Here is a 12,598-nt window from a genome sequence, read left to right on the forward strand (position 1 = left end):
CTGCAGGAAGGGGCTCTTGGCAGGCTGGAAATGACCGAGGGGACTCGGGAGAGACGAAGGCCGGCACTGACAGGGTCTGTTGTTACCTTCCACGCCTGTGTTTTCTTGTTTGAAAAATGGGAAGGCTGTTTTCTCTTTTGGAAACAGAAAGGCACATTCCACTGGAGGATTAAATGAGAAAAAACAGTAGGAAGACCAACGACACAGGAGACACAAGGCAAATCACTGACTGATAGGTATGGTCGGACTCGGTTCCAGTACGGACTTCTTGAATGTGAGGGCCAGGTGGCCACGCACTCCATTGATCACCAAGGTTGGTTCATCTGATCCGGCTGGTGTCACTTTCCTCCACCGCTGCTCCGTGTGTGTCCCTCCCTACCCTGCAAGCTCCACATCCCCAGGGGAAGACCATTCTTTGGTCAAGGGAGCATGGGTGGGGGCTGGAGAGATGGCTCATTGGTTAAAAGCACTGGCTGCTCCTCCAGAGAACCTGGGCACCCAGCACCCACAAGATAGCTTCTCTTCAACTTATTGCTACTTCTCTAAATTTTGAAAGTACATTTGTGTGTGTGTGTGTGTGTGTGTGTGTGTGTGTGTGTGTGTGTGTGTGTGTGTGTTATCTCCTTTCATCAAGTGGGCCCTGAGATTAAGCCCAGGTTGTCAGGCTTGGTGACAATTGCCTTTACCTACTGAGGCAGCTCTCTGGCCCTGATGCTTCTTGGAAGCCTCCACCTCAAAGCAAAGCCCTGTTTCTTTCAGTACTCACCCAAAATAATCTATCAGAAACCTAGACTTAATGAGGAGTCCTTCACCAACACCCTTTTACTGAACTGGTTCTGTGTGTCCCCGTCACCTTCTTTACCCTTCACTGCCACAAGGATAAATGCAGCTTGCTTACTGACCAACGTGTCCCTGTGACCTTGGACTAGAATGGCATCGGCATGGATATTGCACAAAATAGTCTTGTCAAAATTTATGACATTGCTTGCCCCGAACCCTGGGACGATGAGAGAAGGAAGAACAGAGGTTCTCTCTCTGGAGGTTAGGAGGGGATTGGTTTTAAGTTGCAGCCTTTCCTGGTATTGTGGGCTCTGGGAGCCTACAACAGATCACAAAGGCCTCTAACTCCAGTTTCAGGGGATCTGACTCCCTCTTCAGACTTCTTTAAGTACCAGGCACACACGTGCTGCACTGACAGACCTGCCCCCCCCCCACACACCCCGTGCACGTAAAAGAAATCTTTTTAAAAACCAGGGGAACTAGAGAGATGACTCAGAGGGGAAGCCTACTTGCTACAGAAGCATGAGAAGCTGTGTTTGAATCCCCAGCACCCACATAAAAAGCTGGGCATGGCTGTATGTTACTAAAACCTCAACATAGGCGGGCAGAGACAGGTGAATTCCAGGAGTTCACTGTCAAGTCCGCTGAGCCCGAAGAGCGAGATTCCCGTTTAGTAAGAGACCTTGTCTCAAGGCAATTAGGTGGGGAGTGATAGAGTAAGACATCCAGGATACTGCCCTGGTCTCCATAGGCACACCCACTGGTGCAGGAGCCCACGCATTCACAAGTATGTACTGTACACACACACACACACACACACACACACACTCATACACATGCTCACACACACAGTTTTGAGTTACACATTTAAGATTAGATGTTTAGTGGACTGGAGAGATGGCTCAGAGATTAAGAGAACTGTTTTCCAGCACCCACATGGTAGCTTACAACCATTTTTAATTCCAGTTCCAGGGGATCTAGCACTCTATTCTGACCTCCATAAGCACCAGATATATATGCACATATATACATGCAGTTCACATATATATGTGTACTGAAACACTCGTAAGATAAAAGTAAATCTTACAATTTTTTTAAATTAGTATGCTTAGGCTGGTTGTAGTATCATGTGCCCTTGGGAGATGGAGGGAAGAGGAGTGCAAGTTTGAGGCTAGCCTGGGCTACATAGTAAACCCCCCCTCTCAAAAAAAATAATGCTGTTTATGGCTAATTTCTTGATCTTAGAAGGTATCGTCCTACTTCAGCGGAGGAGGAATAGGGAATCCAAAGTTGTTCATCCAAGCACCAGCTAAGTGTGTTGTGAATGATGAACACTGACAAGACCATGGACACCAAAATGAAGGATGGCAAAGATCTCAGCTTATCCGGGAAGCAGAGAGCAGAGTCTTTATTCTTAGACATACTACGCTGTTACATCTCTGATCACAAAATACACAGTGGGTAAGACACCAATCTGCTAATGCTTGCCTTTTTTCTTACCGGACAAAGAGCAGCTTTTTATATGTTACTGACCAAATCTCCTTCATCCTGGCGTAGGCACAAGGGAAGGCTGGCATGGCAGCTGACTTGAAATCCTGCAGTATTGGAGGTCAGCGTGCCTGGCTGGGGAGTCGATGATGGAAATACAGCCCCTCCTCTCATGACCAGGGGACCCTGTGTTGTCGCGTGTTCTGGGCCAGCTGCACAGCTGGATTAATTAGCCAAGAAAGCCTTCTCCAGTCTACGCTAAAATTTTAATGTTCTGTGTCCACCAACAACAACCACAGCTTTGACTGAATCCGGGGCTTAATAGATTGCTGCTGTCTCTCTTCGGATGGCCTTATCATGGCTCCTGGAAGGATGGTGGTGGTGATATGTTTCAGGAGGAGAAATGAGCCTGGGGAAACCTGAAGCAGGATTTCAGACACTGGTGACTCGATGGGACACGCACATCACAGATGTAGGACCATTGACCTCCAAGAGTTTAGTTTGTTGGTGCATGCTTTTAATCCCAGCACTCGGGAGGCAGAGGCAGGCAGATCTCTGAGTTCAAGGCCAACCTGGTCTGCAGAGTGAGTTCCAGGACAACTAGGGCTATACAGAGAAGCGCTGTCTTGAAAAACAAAACAAAACAACAAACAAAAAAGACCTTCATCCTGCTTGATGCCATAAAGTGAAGGTAAGACTCCCAGCAAGAAGTCTGTAAATGTTCCATCGACTGAGAAGACGCCGAGGTCCACTGGGACAGTGGGGGTCATGAAACTGTCTTGGAGAGTGAACCTCAGAAGCAGGCTAAGAGTAGAGGGCAGCAGGCTGGGCAGAGCCCTTCAAGATACCAGAATACCTGTGGTCAAGCTAGAGAGTGGGGGGAGCAAAGGGAACTGAGCATCCTTAGGTGGCTGAGGTGTTCACTGCATACAGCTGGGGTTGGGTGGAGGACGGGGACTTCTGTCAGATGACAGGACAGGGACTCCTGTCAGAGGACGGAGACTCCTGTCAGAGGACGGAGATTCCTGTCAGGAGGACGAGGACTCCTGCCTGGGTGGAATGAACAACACCGAGGTGGACTCAGCACTTAAACGCCAGGGTAAGAAATTGGGGCCTCGTTCAGTGGGTTGTAAAGAACTGTTGAGTATTTTTAGTTGTGTGTGTGGTGGAATTTTGACAGCCTCGCCATACGGTCTAGGCCTGGCCTCTGTGTCCTAAGCACTGGGGTTACAGACATGTACCCCAACACCCATGATTTTTGAGCGTCATGTTTTGTTGACATTTATGGACGTTGCATTCCAGCCCTCGCGTCCTGTGGCTCCGTTAGACTGAACTCGACCTGTCTCGTCTGAAATCTCCACACTCCCGTACAAAGTCCTTTCCTTCTGTCCTTTGAGCGCCTTGCGGCACGGTTCCCTTTTCTCTAGCTTGGGCGGCTGCTTTCCAAGGCTCCCCCTCCCGCTGTGGTTCCCCACCCCTGTCTGAATTCGGCTAGAGAGCGAATTCTCTTGACCCTCGGGACAGTATCTCGTTCATCAACGCGTCTCCAAAAACCCAGCCCGGGGCACTAAACGGAGGTGCACACAGGAAGGAAGGGTGAGATGTGGACCCCAGCCCCTCTGGGTTCCTCCCTGTTCTCCGCTTAAGAGAGTCCCCCGAGAACAATGGAAAACCCCAGGTGTCAACAGGGGCGATTGACGGCCAGAGATGTGCGCTCAGCTTGAACCATCGGTCTCGTGGTTTTACAGGGCAGGTCTACAGGAACAAAAACAACCTTCCATCCCCACATCTTCCTGAGAGGAAAACGAAGCCAGCTGTCTTTCCAGGCACGCCTGGGAACTATGTGAGCACCGGTGAGGCGGAGGGTTACTTGCCAGTGCCATAACCCTCCGCCTGAGACGTGTCACCTCGGCTGCGGCTCCTCAGACCACCAGGGGGAGCAATCTCACCGCATCCCTGGCCTCGGCTGGTTTGACTCCACCAAGCGTGTAGTCGGGAACTCTGGGAATTGTAGTCCTGGGGTGGCAAGGCGGTGTCTCTCGCTTTGCGCCTCGGGACTTGTAGTTTAACAACTAGAGGCAGCACATAAGGTTTAAGCTCGCATGTTAAGTGAAAGAAACTACTACTCCCAGAGGGCCACGGGCTCCTGGGCGGTGTCGGGTTTCCGTCGAGCCACCCTTCTGAGATTGCTTCTGAGTGATCAGCGCGACTGGGTAAGTTTGATTGGCGAAAGCTCCAGTTCTCAACTGAGCTATCCAAAGACCTTTTTCTATGCCAGCGTGGGCCTTCTTGTCTTTCAGTCTCAGAATCTGCACGCTAATGTTTGCTCTTCATTGTCTCTATTTTCTATTCAGACAAATCCCGTCAGAATCCACCCCGCCCCTAAGCCCTCCCAGGGTCAGCACGACTGTCATTCCCACGCCCCGAGATTCCCGTCTTGACCCTCACCCCCAGCCTCACGTCCCTGAGTCCCGGCTGCTTTGTGTCCTCCACGCTGCGCTCCGCTCTTCTTTGTCCTGTGTGTCTTGCTGGTGGAAGAAGACTGCCAGATTCTTCCTCCCAGTGTTGTGAACTTGGAAGTGCAGCGAAGAACTGTGCCTCGCTCCCTGCGACCTTGGGCAAATCGCGCAGGCTGCCTGGGACTCTCTTCTCCTATATTACCGGGTGTGAACGTGCTTTGTAAGCTGCAGGCCCCCACAAGCAACAAAGGCCCTCTTTTGTGGATGCCCTAGAACGTTCTTATCAGGGCAACCTTTCTGGTTCTGCCGCCTCGTTGCTCAATCCCGTCCCTCGAGCTCTTGATGTCTTCATCTAAGACCAGATTGTTGCTTCACTTCCTCCAGAGACCAAAGATCAGACAGTCCCCGGGCCCATAGCCTCCAGAGAGCTTTGCCTGAAAGGAGGCCCAAGAGGGGTGCTTATCTTGGACTCTGGCCTGAAATAGCCGGTGATGAAAAGTCCGCAGGGCTGGCAGAGAGACGGAGCTGCTCGCTAGAAGCAGGACTCCAGCAGGACAGCGCTGCAATGAAAGGCCGGTCCTTTGCCTTTGGGCTCGTCTGGGCCTCTTTAGTGGACTTTGGTAGGTGTGTCTCAAGCATGAGAAGCCTGGGAGAGAAAGATTCATTTTGCCAAAGGACTCTATGCCAGGAAAAATGGAAGACCTCAGCTGGGTGTTTTGAAAGAGAACCATTGCTGATTAGTTGCTGGCGTTTTAGGAGTAATTACAATGTTCCAGGCCTTAGGCAGTATTAATTTTTCTCCTTAAAATCTCACTTGTGAAGTGTCCCTGTTTTCACATATAAGAAAACTAAACTTGGAGCAGGCATGTAGTTAGAATAACTAGTTATAGCTGCCTCACGAAGTCAGAGTGTCTTCAGCATGCCAGACACTTTACACACGTAATCTTGGACCTTGTGAGCAGCTGTAGATGACAGGTTTAGAGTGTAAGGCATTTGTTGAAGGTTTCACAGCTGTGGCTGGCTAGATGGCTCAGTGGGTAAGGGCACTGTCATGCCTGACGACTAAAGTTCTCTCCCAGAAACCCGAAAGGTGGAAGGAGAGAACCAACTACTGCAGGTTGTCCTCTGACCTCCACATGGGGTGCCATGGCACCCCTCCAATAAATAAATAAACGTTTTTATATATTTAAACACACACACACACACACACACACACACACGTAGATCTCATCCAGCTGGTACGTAGCAGAGATGGAATTCAAAGTCACCAAAGTTTTCTTTTCCCTCTATAGCGTAGAACTTTTTTTTAATAAACATGATAGATTAAAAACTAATTAAGGCCGGGCTGCGGTGGTGCACACCTTTAATCCCAGCACTGGTCTACAGTGAGATCCAGGACAGGCATCAAAACGACTTTTTTTGAGAGAAACCCTGTCTCAAAAAACCAAAACAAACAAAACAAAACAAAAACCAAACAAGCAAACAACAATAACAACAAAACCGAATTAAGCTGGATATAGTGGTACTTACCTATTGTCCTAGCACTTGGGAGGTGAACAGGGAAATCTTGAATTTGGGGCCAGCTTGGGCTACCCAGAGAGCTTGGGCTATCTCAGAACAGCTGAGGAGAAGAATTGAAAGATTTTAAAGCCAAAAGAAGACACATTAAGTTCTCACTGCCTGTGGAAAGCATGTGATAGTGTCCTACAGATAGGAAGCACGACTTTTTTTTTTCTTTCTCGAGACAGGGTTTCTCTGTGTAGTCCTGGCTGTCCTGGAACTTTCCCTGTTGACCAGGCTGGCCTTGAACTCATAGTGATCCACCTGCCTCTGTCTCCCGAATGCTGGGATTAAAGGTGTGTGCCACCACCGCCCGGCTAAAGCATGGTCTTTACCCCATGGAGTTCACACGAAAAGAAAAGGCATTGTGTGTGAAAAATTATACAGCTCTTATTAGAGAAAGTAATTTTTTTAAACATTTATTTATTTGTGTGTGACTGGGTACCTGTGTACTATGGTGAGCGTGTGGAGTGGCCGTGGGGATTTGCCCAGTGAGATGTTAGTCCATAGGGTACGTTCAGTGTTGGTTGCATGCATGTGACCATGCGTGTCTGAATGAAAGAAAAGACCCTACCCCACCCCCACCCCCGGAGATCCTCAAATCCTGCTGGCCAGAAACACCTAGGACTTAAAAACATTAACTTGAAGTTGGGAGTGTAGCTTGTAAAGTGCTTGCCTGGCATTTGAAAGGCCCTGGGCCCTCAAAAAAATCCTAAAAACAAAAACAAAACAAAACAAAGACATTGATTTTTCTGCAAATGGAGGAACTACAGTGTTAGAGATTGCAGGGAGATTGGGTAGTGGGTTCAGAAACCTCTGACAGATTCCACATGGATACTGTGGGAAGCAAGTCACTGAGACTCAGACTGCCAGCCGAGACACTGCACCTTGCAGTCTGTGCGGGAGGTGGGGGGGGTGTCCAGGTGAGGGAGGGGGGCCTGCTCAGAGCTGAGAAGGGGGAAGGCTGGAGTTTTAGGAACTCCCAGTGGACTAGGAGGTCTCAGTGAGTCTGGATGATGGAGAGGCTCCAGACAGGCACTGTTATGAATTGCAGAGCCAAGGTGGGCAATGGAACCCACCTGACCAACTACCCTGGAAAAAAATCCCATGCCATTTATGAGAAATAAGGCTGGGTGTCTTCGTTGTAATTTGCAAATGAGATTGGCTTTTATCCTGAGATTGGCTTATCCCATCTTGTCCTTCTTGGGCATCAGTCCACGTGGGCCTGGGGAACTCAGGCTGTTTCAGGTCAGCCTCAGTTGGGTCAGTTGTCTTCCTTGGTTTTTATTTATTTCCAAGCAGAATTTAGCTGATGGCCCCTCTCAGAAGCCTGCCAGGATCACCAGGGTTCTGTACACCCCCACCTCCATGACTCCTTTCAAATCTACTTTCCTGATGCCTGACCCAAGGACTGATCTCAGATGAGACAAAATCCCTTTCCACAAAATCCTGGCCGTACAGCCCTCAACCCCACCCCGTCTTTGCCTCTCCCTTTTCCCTCTGGTTCCCAAATCTGCACAGTTGCCAAACTCTATTGTTTCTGCTTTTCTTGCAGTCAACAAATACGGCTACAACGAATCTTGCTCATGCCGGATACTATGAAAGGTGTTTTAATTGCATGATTTCATTTATCTCCATAGCAACCACGGACTGATAGAAATCCCCTTATGCAGAATGAGGCTTAGAGAGAGCAGGTGCCCAAGCTAGATGGCAGAGGAGCTGGGTCTCAGGCTTGGTCTTTCACGGGGGACTGCTTAGTTGTAAAGGCCCTTGTGTCACAGATATGAGACCCGAGTTCAGATTCTTTTTTTTTTTTTTTTGGTTTTTCGAGACAGGGTTTCTCTGCGTAGCTTTGCGCCTTTCCTGGAGCTAACTTGGTAGCCCAGGCTGGCCTCGAACTCACAGAGATCCACCTGGCTCTGCCTCCCAAGTGCTGGGATTAAAGGCGTGCGCCACCACCGCCCGGCCCCGAGTTCAGATTCTTAGAGCTCACATTAAAAAAAAAAAAAAAAAAAAAGGCTGGGTGTGGTAGCACTTGATTTTAACACCTGCACTCAGGAGACAGAGGCAGTGGATCTCTGAGTTCAAGGCTAGCCTGTGTACATAGCAAGTTCCAGGACAGCCTGGGCTACAGATAGAGACACATGCTGCTAAACGTGACTGAGTTTGACCCCTGGGACCCTCGAGTTAGGAGAGAAGCGACTCCCTCAAGTTGTCCTCACACCCACAAGCACACTGTCACACATGCATTTCCACACATTCAACAAATAAATGTAATTTTAAAAATTAAAAACAAAAAAGCCTGATTGATGGTGATGGTATGCTGTAATCTCAGTGATGGTGAAATGAGAGGCAGCCAGGTAGATCCGGGAAGGCTGTGTGGTCAAATTCTAGCTAACGAGACCCTGCTTCAAACAACAGGGTGGCAGGGAAACACATGAGACCCGACATGTGAGCGAGGTTGGCCTCCTCAAGCGTCACACACCGCCCTTTCTCCCCTGGAAGCCAGCCCTGGCTGCCCCCCACCCCCCCTTCTCACAGGTCCCTTCCTCACACTTTCTTCTTTTCCCAGCCTTCACCGGCTCTGTGCTCCCACGCTCAAGGGACACACTCTCTCCTCAGAACTCCAGGGGCATTTTCTCTCTCCCGTATGACAGGATCTGCAGCTGCTTCACTGTCATGTGATCCGCATGTGTCCTGCAGCTGCAGCCTGAGATCGCCAGCGGTGCCCTCAGCCACCGGGGAACCTTGGGAGACTCCTCCTCTTTCCCTCTGGCTGAGTACCGCCTGCCACAGAGCTTAGCTCCTCCTCTGCCTCCTTTTTGTAATTGTGGGTGTCTTCAAGTGTGCATTGGAAAAACAAAAGGGAGAAATGAATAGTAGAAGGAAAATCATCACCTCCGACATTATTTAATGAGTGACTGTTTGGGACTCTTTGGGGTTTTCTTCTGGACCAGAGGATTGGCGGTCAGGAGGTCTGTGTGTGGTAACAATTGTGCTGTGACCTTGAGCAGGTCACCGAGTCTCTCAGGACCTCAACTTACTCAGTAATGCGCATGTGTGTACAGAGGCGGGGCCTGGGGAGATTGCAGTGGCCACCCCTAAGGTCTCTTCTTGCCCAGGCATGCTCTGGCCTGCACACTGATCCTCCCAGAGGAGGAATCAGAATAATGTCAAAACAAACCACGTGGGCCCAGGACCCTGCCCGCGTAGTTGGTTTGGGCTGTAAGGAATAGGAATCTAAATTTTGTTGCTTTAAACGGGGTGGGTTATGGGTTAGGACACCCTCCACACCCCCCATAGCCAAGATAGCTCTCTCTTGCCTTGCTGCGCCCATCTGTAAAACTGGTCCTGATACCTCCTTTCTCAGAGCATTAGGTGAAGCAATGTCTGGCTTGTGCTCACCGCAGCAGTTACTGCTGGATGGACACATGGTAGGTGCAGTGTCAGTATGTGTTAATCCTGAGGCAGGGTCTCTTCAACTCACCATGGAGCTGAGTGATGCCCTGAGCTCCTAACCCCCTCCCCCGCTCCCCCCAGCCACCACCTTCCCAATGCTGGGGTTACAGGTGTTTATCATAACTGTGTTATACAGGGCTAGGAATTGAACCCAGGGCTTCTTGAATGCCAGGCAAGCACTCTAGTGCTCATCACTACCATCTCCTCACCCCACCGAAGAAAATGAAGACTACGGTCCCTAGGGCTGGGAATGGAGCACTTGCCAGCACGTGCAAGGCCCTGGGTTTGATCCCACCACCACAAAAACAACAACCAAAAAGCCAGCCGGTAAACGTTGGCAAATAGCAAGCATAAATGATGCATGTGGTTTATTGAGTAGCTGGCAGGAAGGCCGGGGTGATAAGGATGTCAGGAAGTGGGCAGGGTTAGCACATGACCTAGAGAAGCACCAAGCAGAGAAGAGACCAGCAAGAGGCTGTTCTGTGCTCTCCCACCAGGCCGCAAGTTCAGGACACCTAGGCTGTAGTCCAGCTGGTGATGAGATGGGGAGCGGCCAGTCCATGTGCTTTCCACCCATCTCGGGACCCCACCATGTCGGCTGCACAGATGTGATGGAGGGTCAGAGTCTTGAGGTAGGTGTCCCAAGCTCCGCCTCTGCGCTACTCCACGACTTCTGCCCATGTGGGGACTTCGCCACTATAGGTCCAAGTGTGCAGTTCTGGGGAGCTGGGCTGAATTTGGTTATCAGCCCTTAGGCCTGTCTGCCTGCCTTTTTAAAAAAAATTCCCCTTTCAAAACATTAGAACCTTTCCAGTTGACAGAGAAGCTCAGTTCTTTCACCAGCAAGGAGGAGGTGCCTGGCTTCCAAGGCAGCTCGCAGACCCTTCCTCCTGACTTGAGTGTGGGCATCTGCTCCCAGAAAGGTTTTTGATCTCATCCTGGTGTAGGCGAGTGGGAGGGAGCACACGGGGCCATGCACACCGTCCTGACTGCTGCATCTTGGGTGGGAGGGTGGTGCCTTCATCTCCTGCTTCCATTTGTTTCCCACCTTTGGAACCTTCTGGCAGTTTCTAGGCTTTTCTTTTTCTTTGTTTCTGCCTCCTCCTCCTCCTCCTCCTCCTCCTCCTCCTCCTCCTCCTCCTTCTCCTTTTAAACATTTTTTTGAGACAGGCTTCTCATGTAGCTCAGGCTGGCCTCCAACTAGAAATGTAGCCAAGGATAACCATAAATGAGCCCCTGATCCTCCCATCTCCAGGACCCCAGGCATGTGCCACCATGGCCCGGCAGGTGCTTAGGTTTTTGTTCCTAATGGTTGGACTCAGCTCTGTCCTGTGAGAGACACCCACAGGGTTCCTGGTCACCCCTCTCCTGCTCCCTTGTGACCCAGCACCTGCTGCCTCCTGAGAGGCAACCTGGAAGAGTGGCTTGGGTGATCCACCGCTGCCACCCCGTTCAACCTAAGAGCAAATCCAGTTCCCCTGTTTGCACCAAGCCTGGGCCCATGAACTCGCCGTGTTCTGGTGCGGTGCTGTCCCAGGATGTAATTCAAAAATGCAGCTCGAGGACTGGAAGAACACCAGCTGTATGTTCTATATGCTAACAACAAAGTTGTTTCTGGATTTGAGGAAGCCTTTGATTCCCTTCGCCGTAACCAGCCCGGCTGGTGCCCGGACTCCTGCCGACTCACAGTGCCCAGGCTCCTTGAACCAGCAGCTGCTCTCTGCTCTTCCCCAGCAGGGGAGCCTCTTCCGACTCTTCTACCCCTGCCAAGCATCAGAGGCGTGTGAGCAGCCCCTGTGGATTCCCCGCTATGAGTACTGCCTGGGCCTGGCTGACTACCTGCAGTACAACAAGCGCTGGGTGGGGGCGCTCTTCGACCTGGGTATGGGTAAGTATGGCCTGGCCTGGCCCGGGTGTCTTCCCAGTGGCCTGTTTATGTCCCCAGGAGAAACCCAGGCAGACTCAGTAATTTTTAACTTGCACAGTGCAGTCCTTGGTATGGAGAGATGGGAGAGAATTGAATGTTGTGAGAATTTGGGTCATCGCTTCAGATCCAGGCTTTGTAATTTACTGGGACTTAGGCAAGTCACTGACCTGCTCACCAACCAGCTTTTGTAGAGCTGTGGTGCCAGATAGTGCAGTGTTTGGACATGAGATGGGGGCATGGCTGTGATTCCTAAATCCAGCATGCATTCTCACCCACTCTATAGATCACTGCCCCCCTTTCCAGTACTGGGGATCAACCCAGGGCCAGCACCCTACCACTTATCACTGAACCACATCCCACTAGCCATATGCTTCACCACCACCCCAGCAGCGATATCGGACATTCTTGGTTCTCAGGGAGTACCCATAATCCTGCAGCTTGCCCTCTGGGGCTGTTCTCCCTCCCCAATCCTAAGTCCCCACCCCAGGTGTTCCCCATGGCCTTGGCACCTCACACATCTGCCCCAGATTTCTTCAGTACTGCTTTTTTGGAATTTATTTTCCTGGTGGTTCTGGAGAGGGGAGGACCCCAAATGCCCACCCCTGCCTGTACCCAGGCTGCCCTTGGGATCACAGTTCAAGGCAGCCAGAGATGCTACAGCCTGTGTCTCTGCCAGGATCTTGTCGCTTGCCTGTTAGCTGGAATGGCCCCTTTAAGACAAAGGAATCTGGATACCCCTTGATCATCTTGTCCCATGGCCTGGGAGGCTTCAGGTAAGAGCTCCGTCCCTGGACTTTGCCTAGCCCCTGTATTGTGAGAACTTGTGTCTCAGTGTAGTCTCAGAGGGTGGAAGAGCAGATGTTTCGCCTACTTCCGTTTTACTCCCATCTGGGCCCTGGCGTAGCGCTGGGCCCTCCTCCCCGAG

General features: G+C 50.7%; 1 protein-coding gene and 1 long non-coding RNA gene across 5 annotated transcripts in view; one reads left to right on the top strand and one right to left on the bottom strand.

Moving 5' to 3' along the window:
* Positions 1 to 2,138: 2,138 nt before the first annotated feature.
* On the bottom strand, positions 2,139 to 6,348 carry LOC121827409 (uncharacterized). The gene is made up of 2 exons (XR_006069693.2): positions 6,258 to 6,348; positions 2,139 to 5,373 (listed from the first exon to the last, which is right to left on the bottom strand). It is a non-coding gene; the product is annotated as an uncharacterized LOC121827409 (long non-coding RNA).
* Pafah2 (platelet activating factor acetylhydrolase 2) overlaps positions 2,163 to 12,598 on the top strand; it is a 34,364-nt gene continuing 23,928 nt past the window's right edge. The window contains exons 1-5 of one of the 4 annotated variants that reach the window (XM_042272060.2): positions 4,355 to 4,481; positions 4,623 to 5,347; positions 10,244 to 10,378; positions 11,481 to 11,634; positions 12,350 to 12,446. In XM_042272060.2, coding sequence (XP_042127994.2) covers positions 10,289 to 10,378; positions 11,481 to 11,634; positions 12,350 to 12,446 — 341 coding nt within the window. In that variant the 5' untranslated portion in view covers positions 4,355 to 4,481; positions 4,623 to 5,347; positions 10,244 to 10,288. Of the gene's footprint in view, positions 4,482 to 4,622; positions 5,348 to 10,243; positions 10,379 to 11,480; positions 11,635 to 12,349; positions 12,447 to 12,598 lie in introns of those variants that run through there. The other 3 variants (XM_042272059.2, XM_006975651.4, XM_042272061.2) reach the window with 3 other exon arrangements.

Source organism: Peromyscus maniculatus, chromosome 2 (assembly GCF_049852395.1).
Source record: "Peromyscus maniculatus bairdii isolate BWxNUB_F1_BW_parent chromosome 2, HU_Pman_BW_mat_3.1, whole genome shotgun sequence".
NCBI lineage: Eukaryota > Metazoa > Chordata > Mammalia > Rodentia > Cricetidae > Peromyscus > Peromyscus maniculatus.